The 20,383-nt window shown below is 37.2% G+C and overlaps 1 protein-coding gene across 3 annotated transcripts in view; it reads left to right on the top strand.

The window, feature by feature from the left end:
• The first annotated feature begins 3,408 nt into the window (after positions 1-3,408).
• FAP (fibroblast activation protein alpha) overlaps positions 3,409-20,383 on the top strand; it is a 45,806-nt gene continuing 28,831 nt past the window's right edge. For 2 of the 3 annotated variants that reach the window (XR_005861245.2, NM_001193639.5), the window contains exons 1-8: positions 4,129-4,355; positions 4,655-4,739; positions 13,011-13,106; positions 15,016-15,110; positions 15,252-15,326; positions 15,509-15,561; positions 16,702-16,774; positions 17,433-17,553. Coding sequence is in view for 2 of the 3 variants with exons in the window: in NM_001193639.5 (NP_001180568.2) it covers positions 4,350-4,355; positions 4,655-4,739; positions 13,011-13,106; positions 15,016-15,110; positions 15,252-15,326; positions 15,509-15,561; positions 16,702-16,774; positions 17,433-17,553 (604 nt within the window). In the remaining variant the exon portion in view is untranslated. Of the gene's footprint in view, positions 3,670-4,128; positions 4,356-4,654; positions 4,740-13,010; positions 13,107-15,015; positions 15,111-15,251; positions 15,327-15,508; positions 15,562-16,701; positions 16,775-17,432; positions 17,554-20,383 lie in introns of those variants that run through there. The other variant, XM_040703444.2, reaches the window with a different exon arrangement.

Genomic DNA, 20,383 nt, shown 5'->3' on the forward strand with positions numbered 1-20,383 from the left:
ATGGCAAAATGTGTCTCCACCATTATCTTATTGACAGATTTTTCTTCTCTCTTTCACATAAGATACTGGAGTGAGAGATGGGTTTATTGTTACAACAGTCAGCTTTGTAAACTCAGTGGTATGTTTACTGGAATGGACATGTAAACACTTCAGTAGCCCAAGGTAAAATTTCTAAGTTGCAATTAAGCTAAAAAGTATAAAAGGAATCTTCTTACACCTAGATTTGTATTGTTCTACATTCTTAATAGGAATATAAATACTTTGTAAGTTATTTAAAATGGGATTTTATTTCAGGTTTGCATCAGGACCAGATTTTTTTATTATTACTTTTTTCATGTCTGACCTTGTTTTGAGGGGGGGAAAATGTCTCATTTTTAACAGAAATGTGGCACATTGCAAGTATCATCAAACTGGCACAGGCTAATTTGTGGATAAGTACTTACTTATAAACAGATTATAGTGTTATAAAACATGCATGCGTTCTGATGAGTTTTTACTGTAGAGGTCTTGTAGATTCAGTGTGCTTAGCTTGCAGAAATTGTGTAATAGGTTGAAACTGTTCTAAGAAAAGGAAAAGATGTCAGATGCATTGAGAGTTAAGAGACTATACACATAAAGATCTTTGAAGACGCTGCACTTCTACAATTATAATGATACAACTGAAGCAGGAAAGTCCAGTGGGAAACAGAGTATAAGGAGTTAGTAGTGTATGTATATTTTTATTGTGTATGTCTTTACATAATATTGTTCCTTAAAATATTTTGCAGTGCAGAACAAATATAAAATCTCCAATTTATTTGTTTGGTATTACATACTTTGTTGGTTTTTATTAAAAACAAAACAAACAAACAAACAAAAACCAACCAGCATTTCCTTCATATTTTGTCCTGTAAACAAGTTACTCCCTATCTTATACTGGTATAAGTTTTGGTAACTTTCAAGTCTACTTAATTCAATACATTCAATTTTATACATGGATCTGAGAATCTGACTATTTAAAGATATTGGAAATTGATAGATGATGGAGCATTGTGACTTAAGATGTATTTCATTAATGTGATCATTATCTGATCTGACAAATAAGATGCTATGAAATATACTAAGAATTAATTATCAGAATAGTTTATCTTAGCAAATAATTAGCATCCAGATAATGTTTGCATTTCTTTTTATATGAATTGTTACAGTTCTTTGAAGAAAATTTTTAAATCAGAAAAGGCTTGTGAGATGTTTAGAGAGTAAATGTAACATACACATATAATTTCCAAGTATCTGAAGTAGTTTAGTCAGTATTTTGAGGAAATGTAAAAACCTGGTAAAACTATATCACTGGATCTGTTGCTTCTGTGCTAAGTAGATCTTCTGAACTCTAAATACTTTAATGAGGCAAGAAGAGCATATGCAACTTGGCTTCTTCGTTCTTTTATAGTTGAATTCAACATGTCTGGTCTTCTTGTAGTCCACTTGTGTGCAGCTGTCACACTTCCAATTCCTAGCGTGACTCAACCAGGTTGTCACCAAAGCTGAAAGATATGATCTCATTTCAGCATAATGGATAATGAACCTCAAATGAATACTGCTGGCTTGTAGAATAAGGATTTCCACTTCAAGTTACTGTCTCTGAATGGGATTATAAAACGTGTCTGTATTGCTCATCCAGGAAGTGTGAAGTTGTAAAAAGCAAGCTAAATTGCCATGTTTTATCTGCTAGTTGCTTCTGCGTTTATTGTCTTTATGGACTCAAAGTCCTCCAGGGAGTGTGACAAATCCTGATTGCATTTTCTACTTACAGCTTTTGTTTGTTCATAAATGTGGAAAGAAGAAAAACTTAGTCACCGGGGATTTGTCTAGCTGTGTGTTTGGCTACTTAATTGCTTCAGCTTTAGTTGTTTTTTACATTATTCTATCTACTTTTGGTCTGATGCCATGCACAGCCTACATCTGTAAATCTCCATTTCCTCATCTGGAAAATATAAATATTTTAGAGTAGTATTGAAAGAATTAACGTTTACATTTTGTGTATATGGGTATAAACACTCCAGAGAAGGGTCTCAGGAGCAGTAGCTGTACAAAACTTCAAAGGTTCATTCTTTGCTGGGTAAATTTTGGTTTGTTTCTAATGCTCCAGTGTTTATGAATTTTGCTGAAGCATGTGCATTTAGACTTCCAAATTAGAAAAAAACCCATAATATGCAGCATATAGTCACTTAGCAAAGTCATTTGGATCTTGTGAGTTTGAGTCATTTCCTTTGAGGCATTCTCTAAATGTTCGTTCCTTAGAGGAAGCTTCATGTTTGGAAATAAAAACTACCCTGAGCAAAACCTATGTCTGCAATTTTGCAATGTTCTGGTTGTCAGAAATAACCGATGCTAGTAGGTAAAATGGATTTCTATGAACTGTGTTATCGAAAGTGCTTATGGTATTAACCACAGAATGATAGGATAGTTTGGCAATAAGAATTATGAGCATGAGGTTTTTTTGTTTGTTTGTTTGTTTTTGTGGAAATTTTGAGCAGCTGGTATTATCTTGCTAGGAGACTGTCCTTGCTGAGCTCAGTTCTGGCCATCGTATACAGTGTATCAAGAACAGTGCATTTTGGTCTTCTCAGTCTTTTTTCCTGCATGGCTAATGTCAACAAGGTGATACCTGACTTTAATTTTATTCCTGGATTTCAATGACAAGAGTGGATCTTATTCAGAAGCATTTTCTTGCATAACTTCACCATTGTGACAAGAACTGGGAAGAGCGGGGAACTGAGAAAACACAAGTTTATGTGAAAATAGGGCATATTCCGGACAGCTAAATCGAATTTCTTTCAGACTGCCAACCAAGACTAATGCAATGACTGTTGCCAAAATGCTGCCAGATGGGCCCGGATCAGCCCCTGCCTCACCAGGGCAGCGTAATGGTCATGATTCAAATTCCAGCCCACTCTGTTAGGCTGAGGTGTTGAGTACCTTTGGTTGATTGTACAGTGTTTTTTTGTTTGTTTGTTTTGTTTTTTCTCTGCAAACCATTATTTCATGTTTTGCTAGACACCTCGGTGTAACAGGAAACCTATTATTTCATCTCCTGTATTTTCAGTTTTCAGAGAAGCCAGAGGGAACGATTTCAGTGTGTAGCCTTTTGGGGCAGGTGACATTATCCATTGCTGCTGCTGTGGCCACAAGGTGTAAGCTAAGCTGGGCCTGGCTGACTGCTAGGGCTGTGAGAAACGCCTAAGAGCCTCCAGTCACATGAGGGTGCTGGGAAGGAGCACCGAGCAGAGCAGAAAGGAGAGGGTAGCTGGGAGCGCCGTGCCGCGTGGCTGCAGGCTGCCTCGAGAGGCCGTTCCTCTGCTCAGTCCAATGTGCAGCTGCTGGCGCGCGCGGCCACGAGGGGGCAGCGCGCCCTCCCTGCGACCGTTACTCCCCCTCAGCCGCAGCCGCCGCCCGGTCGTAGCTATTTCCGCCCCCCCGCCCGCAGTCAGCTGCTGTGAGGCGGCGCCGCGAGGTTTTTGTCCTCGCAAAAGCGCTGATGGGCGAGACTGAGTCTATCTGGGCAAAACCAGTCTTATGAGCAAAGCGTACTTCTCTTTTCAAGCATTTCTTCACTCTCCTGAGGGTTCTTGTGTAACTTGACGCTGCGGTCCCAAGAGTTTTCTCTGTTTGCAGACGACCTCATTTCAAGTGAGCTGAATGAAACAAGTACAGTTGGTGGCTGGAGCACTGTTCCGAAGTGCAGTGGGCCAGCAGAGTTATGTCTGAGCTCAATTACGTGGCCCTTGGAAGTTTACTGTTTTCTGAGGAAAACAAAAAGTAATTATCTTTGTATGTGGAAGACATTAAGCAAATTGTGTATCTGTTTCTTGGTTTGAATGCTTATGCTATCATTTATTATTTTGGAAAGTAAACTAGAGTTACAGATAAACAATAGACGTGCCTGAATTTTCATTTGATTTCTCAGTAGGAAGTAGAAATAGGGTCATGAATATGTCCTGAGAATGTGAGGGCTGCCAAAATACACTGTAGATGCTTTTCAGAGAAAAACAGTAGATATCAAATAACTGTTGAGTCATAAAATCCAGATGTTGGTTACAGCTCACATTGGTGAGAAGTATATAATCACCACCACTATAGCTGCCCAATGCCCATTTCTGCTTCGAGAACTTCCCCGAAAGCCTGTTTCTAATTTTATGAAAACCCTTTGAAATTTGGCACAGTTTGCAAAAGTATGTAGGAAAAAAAAGTCTGCCAGAGGTTTGGCCTCTAACTGTGAAAACAGACACTGCCTTTTCCAACCCCTCTCCTCGATCCGCTGACCAACTCCCAGAAAAAGAGTTTGAGTTCTTTAGGAAGACTGCAGGAAAATGAAGGTCTGTATGCTGCTGAATTCAGCTTTCAATAATATTTGCATCTGTTGTTCTAAACTGTCTGTTGTTGTACAAGGCTGGGCTCCGTTGTGAAAGTATTTGCTTTAAAGAAAAAGGAAAGGGAAGTCTTTTCAAATGTACTGTGGGGATATTTTTTGCTTTTTTTGTTGTTGCTTGTTTGTTTGTTTTCTGGACGGATTTCAGCAGTCAGAGGGGATGAGAGGATTTAATTAGATACCAGCCATAACAGTTTACCTCAGAAAACATTCGAAATGTAATTATTGTTTGCTTCTGTCCTGCAGACCCGGCTAAAAGTACTATTTGGCGTGGTTGTATGTGTTTTGCTTTCCTTATTACTTATGTGTATTGTACTGCTTCCGTCCAAAGGTAAGACATTTTTATCTAATGTAGCAGAAAACAGAATGTTTTTAGCTTCTGTGGCTTCTAAAGTTCATAAAAGTTTGTCAAATCATCTCTAGGATTGTCGTGCCTGTACTGTTATGGCTTTATCACTTTACAGAAATGTACTGACAGCTGAAATGTCCTGGAGGTATGATCGAAATGCCAGCAGATGTTGAAACAATGAACTCTTTGAAGTGAAAAGCACCTCAGTTAACTTTATTCATGACGTATAACATTCTTAGACAAGACTGCAGAAGTAATTCTCAGATCTCATTTAAGTTAGGAGCTATGAGAATCTTATAGTCTGTTAATAGTTTCTTTCAGCTTGGTGAACCTGCATATTTATAATTATTAAAGATCTCTAGACAATTGCAAGTTAAATATTTCTCTGATGGAAGAAGGATGTGGAGAATTGTTTGTGAACATGCTTAAGATTGCATTTGGAAATTAAAGCCAGTGTTGGATAAAATAGGATTGCATAGTTTGTTCTAGTATTATGCTAACTGTGAGTAACTGCTGATGCACAGAATGATCTGCTGAGTCCACTGGTAAAGCCTGAAGTGTGTGGTTTGATATTTAAACTCTGAGTAGCACTGGCTTTAATGGGCATTTTTTTCTATGAGAAGTCCAATAGGAGAAATATAAGTATTTACCTATCCCTTTCACTACTGTGGATGAATTGAATGCCTCTGAAATATTTAAAACAGTAATAATTATATGCACACACATATATATATATATATAATGGAATATATATATGTTCCAGTAGCAGCAATATTTTTTTTTCTATATTCTTTGCTCATATGTTGGCAAATGAGCTTTAGCTTTACCTTTACTCTTATCTTGTAGCTAATATGCAACTTTAGTGAAAGGTCAAATCTCCCTTTCTTACCTGATATGTCTATGTAATACATTTAGCATGAGTACCTCTGCTGGGGAGGAGTTGAAGGTTTATGAGGTAGGGCTAATTCTGTTGTGCATCATGTGAATATGAGGATATGTTATATCATGGCTGGAGGTAGTGATGCAAAGAGATACCAACCTTATAGAATAGAATCATAGAACCATTAAGATTGGAAAGCGCCTCTAAGATCATCTTGTCCAACCATCTACCTACCACCAATATTGCCCTCTAAACCATGTCCCAGAGTACTACATCTACACGTTTCTTGAACGCCTCCAGAGATGATGACTCCACCACCTCACTGGGCAGACTGTTCCAGTGTCTGACCACTCTTTTGGAGAACTTTTTCCTAATATCCAACCCGAACCTCCCCTAGTGTAACTTGAGGCCACTCCCTCTTGTCATATCATCATTACCTGGGAGAAGAAGCCAGCACTTGCCTCACAACAACCTCTTTTCAGGGAGTTGTAGATACAGATAAGGTCTCCCCTCAGCCTCCTATAGACTAAATAACCCCAGTTCCATTAGTCACTCTCCATAAGACTTCACAGCTTCATTGTCCTTTTCTCTCTGGACACACCCCAGGGCCTCAGTGCATTTACTGTAATGGGAAAATGGAATACAGTACTCAAGGTGCAGCATCACTAGAGCTGAGTGCAGGGGGGCTATTACCTCCCTGCTCCTTCTGGCTACATTATTTCTTATACAAGCCAGAATGCTACTGGCCTTCTTGGACAGCTGGGCACGCTGCTGGCTTATTTTCAGCTGAGCACTGTCCAACACCTCCAGATCCTTTTCCTCTGCACAGCTTTCCAGCCATGGAGTCATTATGATCAAAGTGCAGAACTTGGTACTTAGTCTTGTTAAACTTCATCCCACTGGTCTCTTATTAAATTAACCACAAGATTTTCAAAAGCACTCAGGGGATATTGGGCTGTATCTCTTAAAAGGTCATAGAAACAAAATTTGTAGTCTAAAATAAGTTAGAAAATTTTACCCTAAATGTGTAACTAGAAAGTAATTGTTTTCATGAGTTGGAATATGATACAAGATAGCAGAATTGCTTCTATTATTAAAAAAAGAAATATAATAAACCTTAGCTGTTTTTCTGGAATACCCTAAACTTTTCCAACACCCTTTCTTTGTGTCTCAGGATCCAACCATGCCTCAAAATGGAGTCCTTCACTAAGCTTTTCCCCATCTGGGCTTTGTTTACATCAGGCTTCTGGTTGCTAGAATCTTTACAGAAATGTCTTGCATTAAACACTGCTGTTGAGTTGTGAAAGAGAACTCTGCAACTGCCTTAAACTGATACCAAATCTAAAGGGAAACAAATAAGAGGGAAAGAAGCATATCTTGAATTTATCTACTTATGTGAACTAGTTTTTATAGTGAAAATTTGCTTGCATATTCAGTGAAGGAATTCAAATACAATTGGATACACAAATAGATTTTCCAGTTTCTCAGCTCCTAGTCCATTTGGAGTTCTAGAAAATATCAAAATTTTTTTTTTTTTTAAGAGAAGAAGAAAAAGGAAAAAAAGGTAAAAATTCAAATCTGATGTATCCATTTATTCTCTAACAAACCTCAGGGTCATAGGTTTAGTTGTGACTTTTGCAGTCCATGATAGGGTGCCAGATTTTTTAGCTAGATTAAGGATGGTCAAATATGAGCTTTCGTTGTTAGACAAATGTTGTATTGAGCCAGATTTACCAAGTTTGCACATTAAGAAAGGACAGAATATTTTGTTGAAATTTCAATTTAAAAAACAGTGAGGAGACAAAGAAAGTGGACCATGAGGATTGGATTAGCAGCCTGAAAAAGTTGCTAAATATCCTGGAAGGTACTGTAGGAGGAAATGAATGTTTTTTTTCCCTTCTGTGGTTACCATGTACCAGCTGACTGGTCGCAGTCTGAGCTTCTTCAGCCATTACGAAGAATTAATGTCATCTGTAGTTTCTTTTAACAGTGACTTCTTTACTAATCATATCAACATCACTTTTAGATCCAAGGGGATGAAATATAATTTGTCTTCTTTACAGAATACACTTGAAGGAGAATTTCAGACAACTGTAGAATACACGGTTATGTCAAACATGTCTGACTGTGGCTTCCTATTCTCTGGTGGAACTGCAAATACTGCAGTCATCTGTTTAAATACCTAAATGTTTCTGGATTCCTAATAGTCTGGAGGAACTATAAATTTATTTTGTGGTTACAAATTTTGCAAGTGAAAGAGAGACAGGAAATAACTACAGAGATGGAATTTTGTTTGTACATTCCACCTTGACTACTGCTTAACTGAAAGGATGTGGTGATCTGGAAAGATTAATTATTAAATATTATATAGACACAGACAGACTGAATCTCTGCATTAGAGTTCAGCAAAGAAAAATGTCATCTATAATACTGAGAAGACTGGAAGATATAATTTAATTCTGACTTTGCTAAATTTCTAGTAATTTCATGATCATGAAACTTGAAAATATGGTATCTGGTTTTGTTTTACACTTGGGAGGATATCAAAATGTGAAAATCTCTCAAAAGTTATACTAGGTTTTTTGTTGTTGGGTTGTTTTTTTTTTTTTTTTTTTTTTTTTTGGTCTTGTGGAGGATAGTATGGGGTTAGCTTCTTAGCTACTTAGCTGTAGTGATTACACAATTTCTGTAAGTCTAAGAAGAGCAAAATGGGCAATGTCAATCTCATAAATTGCAGATGACTGCAAGAGTGGTGACATGTTTTTGATGTTTCTCCAAGTTAGCAATGTGCTTTGTGACTTACCTTGATATAATAATCCAATTCAAAACTGTTCAGAAAGGTTCTTTTCACTTGTAGACGTGTGTAACCAGTCCTGTTCTTCAGCAGCACTAGAGGGAATAAAATACCTCTCTGTGCCTGAAAAGCAGTAACACAACCACAAGAAGCATTATTTTTTTCTTGTGTTGTTTTTAATGAACATCCAGAACCCTGACTCATCAATGTTCCTGTTCCCGTTATACTCTTGACTTAGGCCTGAGACTAAGCCCTTGCTTATTCAATGTTGCAGAAAATACAGTACTCTCTGCAAGCTGGCTGCCTCAAAACAATAACCACTTCCCTTTTGTCAAGTCATCTAATTACTGTGTAGCAGTGACTGCTAAATAAAATACGTATACATATTCATTATAGATACATAAGTTAAAACACATACAGGTAAATAATAAACACAGAAACCAAAATACTTTCTGATTTTTACGTACACGTGATTTAATCTGTCAGAAGACGTAATGTATATGAATTCACATGTTATGGAACAACCTGACAGGGCTTTCAAGTCTGAAACAAGGGTTGTGTTGGTCTACCCACATCCAGTCATTGAAGGGAGTAATCCAGATAATGCAAGCAAAATTTAATAGTGCCTAACATTGTTCTATTTTTAATAGAACAATTTTTAATATATTTTTAATATAGCTAAAAGTTCTCCTGTCTGTGTTTTGTTAAACTCTCCCACAGAACAAACTGAACACTATAGAAGGTATCTTCCTAGAGCCAGTGATGATTAATAGATGTTTACAAGCTTTTAATGCCAGTTTTATATGTGTACATGGAATATGCAGAAATGCATTTAATTGTAATCACGGAATATTAAAAGCAAGTTACAATGTGAAGCCAAATAACCAATTCAGTGCACAATATTATTCTGCATTTTCTGATTTTTTTTTAAATATGCAAGAGAAATGCAGAATGGCACCCTGTAGATGAGTGAAAATGGACCACCAAGCATTAAAATAAGATGGTAAGGCAAAAAAGGGAAGAAAGCAAAGTTAAAATATAATCATTTTCAAAACCTGCCATTTCTGTGGTTGGCTTCCTTCTTGTCTCTGCTTATCTTTTTTCATCTTCGCATTTTCAAGAAGAAAAGAAGCACAAAAAAAACTTGTGGAGCCTACTGACAATGATCCAAACTGCTGTTTATATAGTGCTGCAAATGTGTAAAGTACTTTTCTTCTTGGGATCTATTCTGTGAACAGAGATTTCAAGTACAATTATTGAACTAGTCTTTAGCTACAGAAAGAATCAGCAACAATTGCAGCAAACAATTAAAGCTGCTGCTCCTAATTAAAGCAGTGACATGTATCTTCAGTTGCTTAGAAACAAGCATTCAAAACTAAAGTTAAGCAAATGAAAGTTGTGTTTGTTTTTAGTGGGTTTTTTTTGTTGTTGTTTTGTTTTTTTATTTGCAGCCCATGGGTAGGAATTCAGATAGGAGTGGACGTATTTTGAAAATCATTAACAATCATAATAAATTATCACAGAATATTAAGTAAGCAAGGGTGAGATGGTGAGCAGAGTAAAGGTTTAAATTAAAGCTGTAAAAATTAGAGCACAGATGAGATATTTGTGATATTGCTTTTCTAAAAATTCCTATTAAGCCAAGAGAAGGAACAAGGAAATTTTACCAGATGAAGCTATCAAACAGGATTGTATATTTAAGCCTCCTTTACACACAGCTACAGAAATAGATTTTTATCATGGCTTTCTTTAGCTGATAGACATTCATTTAGAGAATTTAAAATGGAAGCTGATAATAAGTAGTCATCACTTGGTATAAATGCAAGTAAATTTGTATCCTCTGAAATTTTATGTGCATTTTTAAAGATTTTGCCATCTTTTGTGCTTTTCATTAACATATCAAGGATCTGTAGCGTACTATCATGGAACTAACAGGAGGAAATAACTTCTTATTGAACTTTTGGGGATATTTTCTGGACACATTGCTACCTCGGAGTTTATACTGATAAGTTTTTACTCGTGGATTGGCATTTGGTTTTATTTCTCATGACATTTTTCTTCTGCATTAGTGCAGACAAGGCTAGTGTTAGAAGTCAACCTGACATGTGTATTCTACAGTAAGTAATAGTCACATATCTGAAAAAAAAAAAAAAAAAGGAATTATCATTAGAAAGGAGAGAATATGAAGAAACATTTCCCAGGAAGTGAGTGTGATCTTAGCTGAGAAGGGGGTTGTAATGAGGAAGTGATGGAGCATATGAAACCTGAGGGCAGTGAGTCATTTTGATTATCTGGCTGTGTTCTGAGAACTCTGAAGGAACAAACTGGGGAAGTGGCAGAAATCTAGGAGGCTACTTGTGACAACTCCTCTACCACTGATAACCATAACCAACATTTGCCTTAACTTCAAAGGAGTTAAACTATCAAGCCTTGAAAGCTGCCAAATTTTAAAAATACCTTTCTTTTCCTCTGTCTTTTGGAGATTAAACATTTTGAATAATCTTTGACTTGAGAACTTTAGGCTATTTCTTTTTATTGTTGTTTTAATTTCATTACATTTTTATAATGCTTTTCTTTTTCTTCCCCATTTCTGCATGTTTAGCAAGCAAGCAATTCAGCCTTACCCTCTTCTTTTCAGGGCTGATTGCCCTTACTTTTTGTTTGGAACCCTTGCTCTAGTTTAAGGTGCTCTCATTTTTAAAAGAAAGTCAAAGAAAAGCCACAAAACCAGCTACATTTTTGTGCATTTTTATGTAGCTGTCTGATCTAGCTAGAAATCAAATATCAGAGAACCTGTTTTCTCTGGGGAATCATTGCCAATTTGCCTTTAAAGCACTGAAAAAAAGTTGGAGCTTGGGCTCAGTCTTTCATTACTTTTCAACATAGTTTGTACCTTTGTAGCCTTGTCTGTTTATTTCATACAGCTACTAAGAAATATATGTGGATGATGATCCTTTTGGAAATCTCATATCCATCTTCTAACAATTGATGAGGCTTGTTTTGAAATTTGGCAGTAAAGATTTGTATGCACATGCTATTTGAATTTCTGCTGAATACATATAGATCTTTATTAAAATAGTTTTCTCTGTGCACAAGTTCAAACAAGTCCAAGAAACCTATGCTTTAAGACAACTTTGATTTGCCCTTTGTATGTAAGAGGCTTTCCTTGTAGTTCCAAGGTATACAAGTAAATATATATCAGCAAATAAATTTCTGGGTAAAATCAATTAGTCCAACTAGTTCCTAATTTTATACCTCTAAAGGTGAATCCTTCAGATGGTGAAGAATCTTACTAGAGCAGTAACAGAGAATTTTTCTCTCTTCTGTGTTGTCTGAATGGTTCCAGGGTTATGCTATCCTCACTCTTCTCTGGTACTTAAATATACGCAGGTGTCTTAGTTTCAGCTGGGACGGAATTGTTTTCTTCAGAGCATCTGGTATGATGCTGTGTTTTGGTTCTGGGAGAAAAGCAACATTGATAACAAACCAATGTTTCTAGCTGCCTGCAGAGCAGTGCTGTGTAGAGCTAAGGCCATTCTCAGCAAAGGTCCAAAGGAGCTGAGGGGGAACAGAATGAGGACAGCTGACTTTAACAGGCCAAAGAAATATCCCATACCATGTGGCATCATGTGGAAAGAGTTCTGAAGGAGGTTGGAGTGTGTCTCACTCTCTTCTGCTGCTTGATGGACTAGCTGGACATTGGCTGGGGGCTGATGAGCAATGCCTTGTGCATCAAATGTTATAGATATATGTTATATATAAGTATATATATATAGTCATGACTATTTTTCTTTTATCCATCTTGGTAAATAGTTTTCTCTAAGCATATGAGTTCTACTTCGGTGTGTTTTTTTTTTCATTCTCTCCCTCATCTCACTGAGAGGGGAGTGAGCAAATGACTCTGTGGTGCTGAGCCACCTACTGGGTTAAACCACAACAGTATGTTGGTCGGAAAGTAATGCCTCCTATTTATTTCTGTGGAAACTACAACATATAAAAAAGAGCATGGTAACACTATCTGATAGAGCAAATTCTCAGCTACAAAAAACCAATTTTCCCATATAGTACCACCATTAGCTATGCATTTTCACAAGTGATGAACCAGGGCGTGTATAATGCTCTTGTAAAAATCTGCACCAGCAGAAATGAACCACTGTCGCTATCACCACTGCTGAAATGCATCACCTACCACCTCACTGTGCTCACATCCACTGTGGGTTCTGCATAAATGTTCAGTGAGTGTCGATGAATGTCAGCGGGTGGCATTTTTTCTGCATGGAGGAATTCACTTCCACCCCTTTGCTTCATCCATACTTCCATGTCAGGCACCATCGTGTCAGACTGCCCCTATAACCATCTGTTGCACTGCAACAACATGTAATTGAATCTTGGTGTGAAGGTTCAATCTCTTCTGCCAATCCACCAACATTCACCTCTGACACCAACATAATAAAATAGGGGGTATTACTTTCAGAGCAGCCTACATAGATAAGAGGAAATATTTAACTAAGTAATGATTATTTTTTAAAATTTCACTTAACAGCATTGCTTTAACAGAAGGTTTTTGTCTTATTCTAAGTTGTCACCACAGTTGATGGTCCTAGAGCTCTTACACTGGATGATTACTTGAATGGAAATTTTCAATATAAAACATATTTTCCATACTGGGTGTCAGGTAGGTAAATTTTTTTTTATCTGAGGTACATAAGCATTTTTAATATGTGTTTTCTGATGCATACTAAGAAATATACTTTTCTTCCAGCTTTACTCCGAATAAATGCAAACTATAAAATTAAACAATTTATTAGTCAAAACTCAAGATTAAATTTACACTTCTGTCAGGGATTCTAGAAATTCCTAGTATTCAATGTTGCAACAGAAATGTTTGAGTTAAGCATAAACTATCATTTTACAAAGGCTTTTAATGCCGTATTTCTTTTACTGTCATACTTAATAGAGCATGGTAAAGAAATTTATCAATGTGTCAGTCATGTTTTAAAGAATGTCCCTTTTTTGTGTTTGTAACGGCATTTCTTCACCTGCTATAAATTATAATTGAGGTAGCCTGTATTACAGGCCTTGTTTTTGTTTTCTGTAATACTTAGTGCTGTAGAAAGCCAACCTGTTCTTATCTCTTATATATGGAAATACGAACACTGCTAAAATTTCGAGTTCCAAGGCAATGCACAGAAAGTAAGGATGAGTTTCTTAGCAAGATCCTTAACACAGGAGATAAAGACACAAAGTTAATTGCTGCTGATGTATGTGTCAATGTCTGTCCAAAATACTACTCTTGTTATCACTGAACTGCAGCAGCACCAGAAGGTTTAAGCTAGATTGGATTACATTCTAGTACTTGCAGTACTACCACTCATATCTGTGCATTGCCTCAAGCAGTTATTATTTTATCAGTAGAGGCAAGAATCAAAATTCCCATTCACATGGGGTCTTATCAAGTTAGTTTAAAACCACAATTTTAGAACTGAACTGAAGCCCTCCAGGACACTGCTAGCAGCAGTTCTAGTTTCACAGTTAGCAATTTGAAGTATGTAGACATGACTTACGTGATTTAAAAATTAGGTCACCATTTGTTAGAATTCTGTATGAATGTCTGAAGTATGTAGGCAGCATATCACCTAAACCTGATATTCACATTCTCTCTTCATAACTTCCTCACTTAGACTTATCTTTCATCTTAACAGTCACAAAACTCACACAAAAGTCATGCCATAGATTCCATAGATAGTCATGCCTACAGCATTCCATATGCCCACTTTTCTTCTGAAGCAGGGAGCTGAGATTGAATAACTTTTTTAAAAGGGCCTGAGATCACCACAAATGCTTTTACTGAAATCATGTTAAGTGTTTTCTGAATGTCCAAGAGTGATCTAGTTTCCTCCCTAATGAAAACCTTATAGAATGTTTCAGGCTGCTTTTAAATTGTTAAAGTCTCTCTCTCTTAAGCTACATCAAGTGTGCAATTCCTTATCTCTATTTATAGCAAAATTATGATGTGAAATTAGAATTCTCATCTTCTTGTCCTACCAAACTGTGGCTCATATCTTGAACACAGGTAAGATTAAATTCAGTTCTCACTGGAGGCCACTCACCTTCATTATGTAGGATCATGGCATGTGAGTAAGGGCAGAGTAATTTACGTACAGTTACATGATACTACTGTTACATCTACAAGCTGTAAAAATGAGAATATTCTGGTGAAATTATAAGCAATGATGTTGAATGTTTTCATAATAGATTTTATATTGTGATACTGGCATATAATGGATCTGTCCCTCTTATTCTTAATCATGTACTACTGAGAATAAAATCTGGCATTTAATAATGAAACTAACTAGCTGGTTCTGCATGTAGTATATGATCTTGAGAAAATAATTAAGAAACCTTCTGACTATTATAACTTGGCATCATTAGAAGAAAACTTTTTCTGCGTGTGTGTTTGTAGATGCTTAAAGAGACTTGCTCAAAATCTATTTACTGACAAAGGTAATAAAAACTTTGGTAAAAAGATCTGTTCTATGTTATCTTCTTTGCAAGGTAACAACCCATTTATCTTGTTTTTTAAGATAGTGAATATCTTCACCAGAATCAAGAAGATGATATTATTCTTTTCAATGTTGACATGAACTACCTAACTACCATCATGACCAACAGCACAATGGTATGTATCTTTTCAACTAATAAAAAGACAGCAAAATGCAGTTGTGCTTCAAGTATCTCTTTAGAATTAATCAGATTAAAATTTGACCAATCAATTCCTTATAGTGTTTACTAGAATCTAATATACATCTTAACCTTTCAGAAACAAGTTAATGCTTCAAATTATGTGATGTCATCAGACAAATACTTCATAGCTCTGGAGAGCAATTATTCAAAGGTAATTATTTTATATATTGCTTAATGAAATGTTTGATATCATTCAGTGTTTGTGGTTACTATGCATAAATTTTTTTCAGCCTTTTCTTGAGTAAAGTGAAAGGCTGTGAAAGTCATCTGATGATTTTTACTTAAATCATCTTTTTTTCCAATTTAATATCTTTTCTTGCTTAATTTTTGCAGCTGTGGAGATATTCTTATACTGCATCATACCACATTTATGATCTCATATATGGGTAAGGCCTAATATTTTTTACAAAGAGCTATGGTGATACTCTGTAAAAATGTGCATGCAGGCACTTCACTGAAAAATTCTATAGCAATGTGACTATCTGCTGCTTGGCTTTTGCTTGAAACTGTCACTTGTTTACTTAATTATTGTTACCTTTTATTTCTGAAAAATCAAAAGATTTCTTGCCTCTGAGAAAATTCTACAGTCTTTTCATCTACTCATCCAAATATGTGAATTGCTTTATATTTCATGCCCTAAAACTTTGACTGCTCAAGATTCTCACCTTCTTTTTTCTTCATTGCATAATTTTCTCCCACCCTTTTTGGCTGCTTTAGTCCACTTCTGTCTCACACCAGATGTCTCCTTCCCTTTCTTTTTTCTAATTTGTCAACTTTCTGATTAATTTAATCTTCAGCTTTCCTAAAAATCTCATGTGTCCTTCAGTGATCTTGTAACAGTCCATCTTAGGTTCCCCAAAAACTTACAGCTCCTCCCATGGCATTTGGTCTCTTTCCCAAGATCTTCCCCAGACCATTCCTCTTTTGCTTTCCACTGAAGTCTGAAGGCCATCTGCCTTCCCAGTCACCTTTTTATGCCAGAAGTCACAGAATGACTAAAAGCTTCTTAGTTCTGAGCAGGGACTGCACTAAGCTACATTCTTGGGAAACTCTTGGCTCAAGGTGACAGAATTACTACTAGCTTAAGTGAGTAGAGAGGTATTGCATGTGGCAGTGTGGATCCTTAACAGATGTTCTAACTGCTGTTGTTAAACTTGCTTCCGCATGTTATAACCTGGGAAATACAATGTGATCACTGAGTTCTTGTCTCCTTGATTGCTGAGGCTTGCTGAGACTACAATGCAAATAGCAGATTGAAGAAATGCCTGCAGTTGCTTGTGCAGTTTTTAGAAAGAGATAAGACTGCCTTCCTAGAACACTGAGTATATTTTCAAAGGCTTGAGCTGCAAGCCTTTACCAGCACTGGTGCACACAATTACATTGTTGCATGCCTCACTGCCTGCATTAATTTTGCTTTGTTTATGAAACAGAAGTATAGCCCTTCAAGAGTCTTATATGAATGTACAATATAATGATACATTTGTACCATCAACATAAAGCCATTTCAACCTCTTTCCTTTTTTTAGTGGTTTTGTAACAGAAAATCAGCTTCCACATAAAATTCAGTATATATCCTGGTCACCCGTTGGACACAAATTGGTCAGTAAAGATAATAAGGCTAGAAGACTTTTATTTGCCTTTGGTTATTGTTTCATTAGGCCATATTTTTGGCAAGTCTGTTTGTTTCGACCTTGCTTATGAATAAAAATGATTAAAAAAAACAAATAAGCACCTTTTAATTTGTCAAATTTTAACTTCACTGGTTTTCAATGTAAGAAACTGCGCTTTTAACTTTAGTATGTATTTTACTTAGCTAGTCAGTTTTTTTTTCCTTTTTCTTTTATGGATAATTACTTAATATTTCAAATTATTTTATCTCTCACTAATTCTTATGGACCTATTGACTATAGTAAAAAGTTAATAATTATAGTTCTTGGAATATTCATGCAAGAAAATACACTTTAAGCATCATAATAATTTTAGAAAACTCACAAGAAATAAAAATTCAAATGGAAAATATATACATATATTTTGTATTGGAGCATCCTATATTTCACTGGAGAGTCATAGCTGAACGTAGAATTTGTCCTATAAGATAAAATTTATTCACAGAAGTAGTTGTTTTTGCATAATTTGCAAAGGTTTTAATACAGAGTTATTAAAAAATATTTCTTGTTTTGTATTCATTGACTGCAAAAAATCTGACAACCCCTCTTTTTGATGTGTGTAATCATAAAAAATATTTTCTTATCTTTAGGCGTATGTTTACCAAAATAATATCTATTTGAAACAAAGTCCAAGAGAGGCACCAATTAAACTAACTAGTGATGGAAAAGAAAATGAAATATTTAATGGGATACCAGATTGGGTCTATGAAGGTAAGTAAATCTTGAAGGGCAACAACATGTGAAATCTACACTGCTATGTTCTCACAATCCATTCTAAACCATCTATGGTGATGAAATGGTTTTAGAGCACTAAGCATTACTTTATTTTTTTTCCTGCCATATTAGGGATTATTGGAACCAGTAAGTACTTCTTATTTTGGGGACAGAGATGATGAGAAAGGAGACACATTTGCTGAAACTGTTTTAAGTAGATGTATACTAATCACTACGTACTTTTTAATGTCACTTAGAAAGGAGCCAGGGGGCATTCAAATGTGAAGGTGACAAATTCAAACTAGAATATTTTTTCTTTCACATAATATAGCTAGACTGTTTCTATATCATGTTTTGTTGTTTACTGTGCCCTCTTTGTACATCTGAGCACTGCTCATGGGCTCCCAAGGCAAATATTCCCAAGCTTGGATGCAGCATAGGATAAAATAGTGAAGAATGTTAGTGAAAGTATGAGATCATAGGATCATAGAATCACCAAGGTTGAAAAAGACCTCTAAGATCATCCAGTCCAACTGTTCACCTGTCACCAATACTTCCCACTAAACCATGTCTCTCAGTACAACATCTAAACGTTTCTTGAACACCTCCAGGGACAGTGACTCCACCGTCTCCCTGGGCAGCCCATTCTGGGGCCAAAACTGAACACGATACTTGAGGTGAGGCCTCACCAGGGCTGAGTACAGAGGGATAATCACTTCCCTCCTCCTGCTGGCAACACTTTCTGATACAGGCCAGGATGCCATTGGCCTTCTTGGCCACCTGGGCATCCTTCTGCCTCATAGAATCATAGAATCATAGAATGGCCTGGGTTGAAAAGGACCACAGTGATCATCTAGTTTTAACCCCCCTGCTATGTGCAGGGTCACCAACCACTAGACCAGGTTGCCCAGAGACACATCCAGCCTGGCCTTGAATGCATCTAAGGATGGGGCATCCACAACCTCCTTGGGCAACCTGTTCCAGTGCGTCACCACCCTCTGTGTGAAAAAATTCCTCCTAATATCTAACCTAAACCTCCCCTGTTCATGTTCAGCCAAGAGTTAACCAGTATCCCCAGGTCCATTTCTCTACAGTCTTCCAGCCATTCTGCCCCAAGTCTGTAGAGTTGCAAATTGCAGGACCTGGCACTTGAACTTGTTGAACTTCATCCCATTGGACTCAGCCCAGTTATCCAGTCTGTCCAGATCCCTCTGTAGAGCCTTCCTACTCCCAGGCAGATTGACACTTCCTCCCAGTTTGATGTAATCTGTAAACTTACTGAAGGTGCATTCAGTGTCCTCATCCAGGTCATTAATAAAGATATTGAACAGGACAGGTCCCAGTACTGGCCCCTGGGGAACATACTCATGACTAGTTGCCAGCTGGATGTGACTCCATTTACCATCACCTTCTGGGCCCAGACATCCAGCCAGTTCCTTACCCAGCAAGGACTGTTCCTGTCCAAGCCATGGGCTGCCAGCTTCTAAATACACTACATCAACAGCCTTTCCCCCATATACCAGACTGGTCACCAGATCATAGGAGGAGATCAAGCTGGTCAAGCAGGACCTGCCTTTCATGAACTCATGCTGGCTAGGCCTGATCCACCCGTTGTCCCACACATGCTGTCTGATCTCCCTCAAGATGATCTGCTCTATAACCTTTCCTGGCAGCAAGGTCAGGCTGACAGGCCTGTAGTTCCCCAGATCCTTTTTATCATTCTTCATGTAGATGGGAGTCACACTGGCAAGCCTCCAGTCCTCTGGGACCTAACTGGTTGACAAGGAACACTGATAGATGATGGACAGTGGCTTGACTATCACCTCTACCAGCTCTCTCAGCACCCTTGGGTGGATGCTATCCAGCCCCATGGACTTGTGTCAGTCTAGGTGGTGTAGTAGGTCTCTTACAGTTTCCACCTGAATCACAGGGGGTTTTATTCTTCTCCCCATCCAAGACTTACAGGTCAGGGGTAGGGTATCCTGAGGATAACTGGTCTGACATTTAAAGACACACATAAATAAGGCATTGAGAACCTCAGCCTTTTCCTTATCCTCAGTGATCACAGTCCCCACCACATCTAGTGAAGAACGGATAGAAAGTAAGAGATTGGCATCACAAATGGATTAGAAGGTAGATTTAACCTTAGTATAATTGGTGAGAGAGGAGTGCTGGGGTACAAGCAAGCTGTGAAGGGCTTTATAGGCTGGAGAAGCATGCTTTAAAAAGGGGAGAATTAGTAAGGCTCAACAGAGTGACAGGTATTGTTTACATCCAGAGGGGAGTGTGAGACTTTGGCAGAGAAAGAGGATTAGATCTTCATTTGGACAGGAGAAGAATAGGAGTTATAGAGAAGGAGAGAGAGAGGTGGAAATTTATATATTGTGGGACTTTGCAGATGTATGTTTTGCTGATGAGATTTACTCATTGGCAACAGGAACAGAGAGCTATTTGGGGGAAAAAAAAGCTGGAGAAGGGGTAAGATGGATTCTCCAAAGGATTTAAGCAAACATATACCTCTGGAATCTGCCAAAACAACAGAACTTGGAAATGTGTACTGCAGCTTTTTTTTTTAAAAAAAAAGAGCTGTTACTACCATTAAGAATTTATATGACTAGAAATACATTACCTGCCAATGAATGCATTTTGCATTCATTCTGTGTAAGCAAAATCCTGAGTATTTAGTTACTGAAACTGTATCAAAACTTTACAAGTTGGTTCTCATTCTACTGTGTAGGTAGTGGTTGAGGATTAAGCTTTAGGGGAAATTTAAAGGTTGGTTGATTATTCGGCACTTCAGTGCATGAGATAATAAAGTCATGTGCAC

Source organism: Gallus gallus, chromosome 7 (genome assembly GCF_016699485.2).
Source record: "Gallus gallus isolate bGalGal1 chromosome 7, bGalGal1.mat.broiler.GRCg7b, whole genome shotgun sequence".
Lineage (NCBI taxonomy): Eukaryota > Metazoa > Chordata > Aves > Galliformes > Phasianidae > Gallus > Gallus gallus.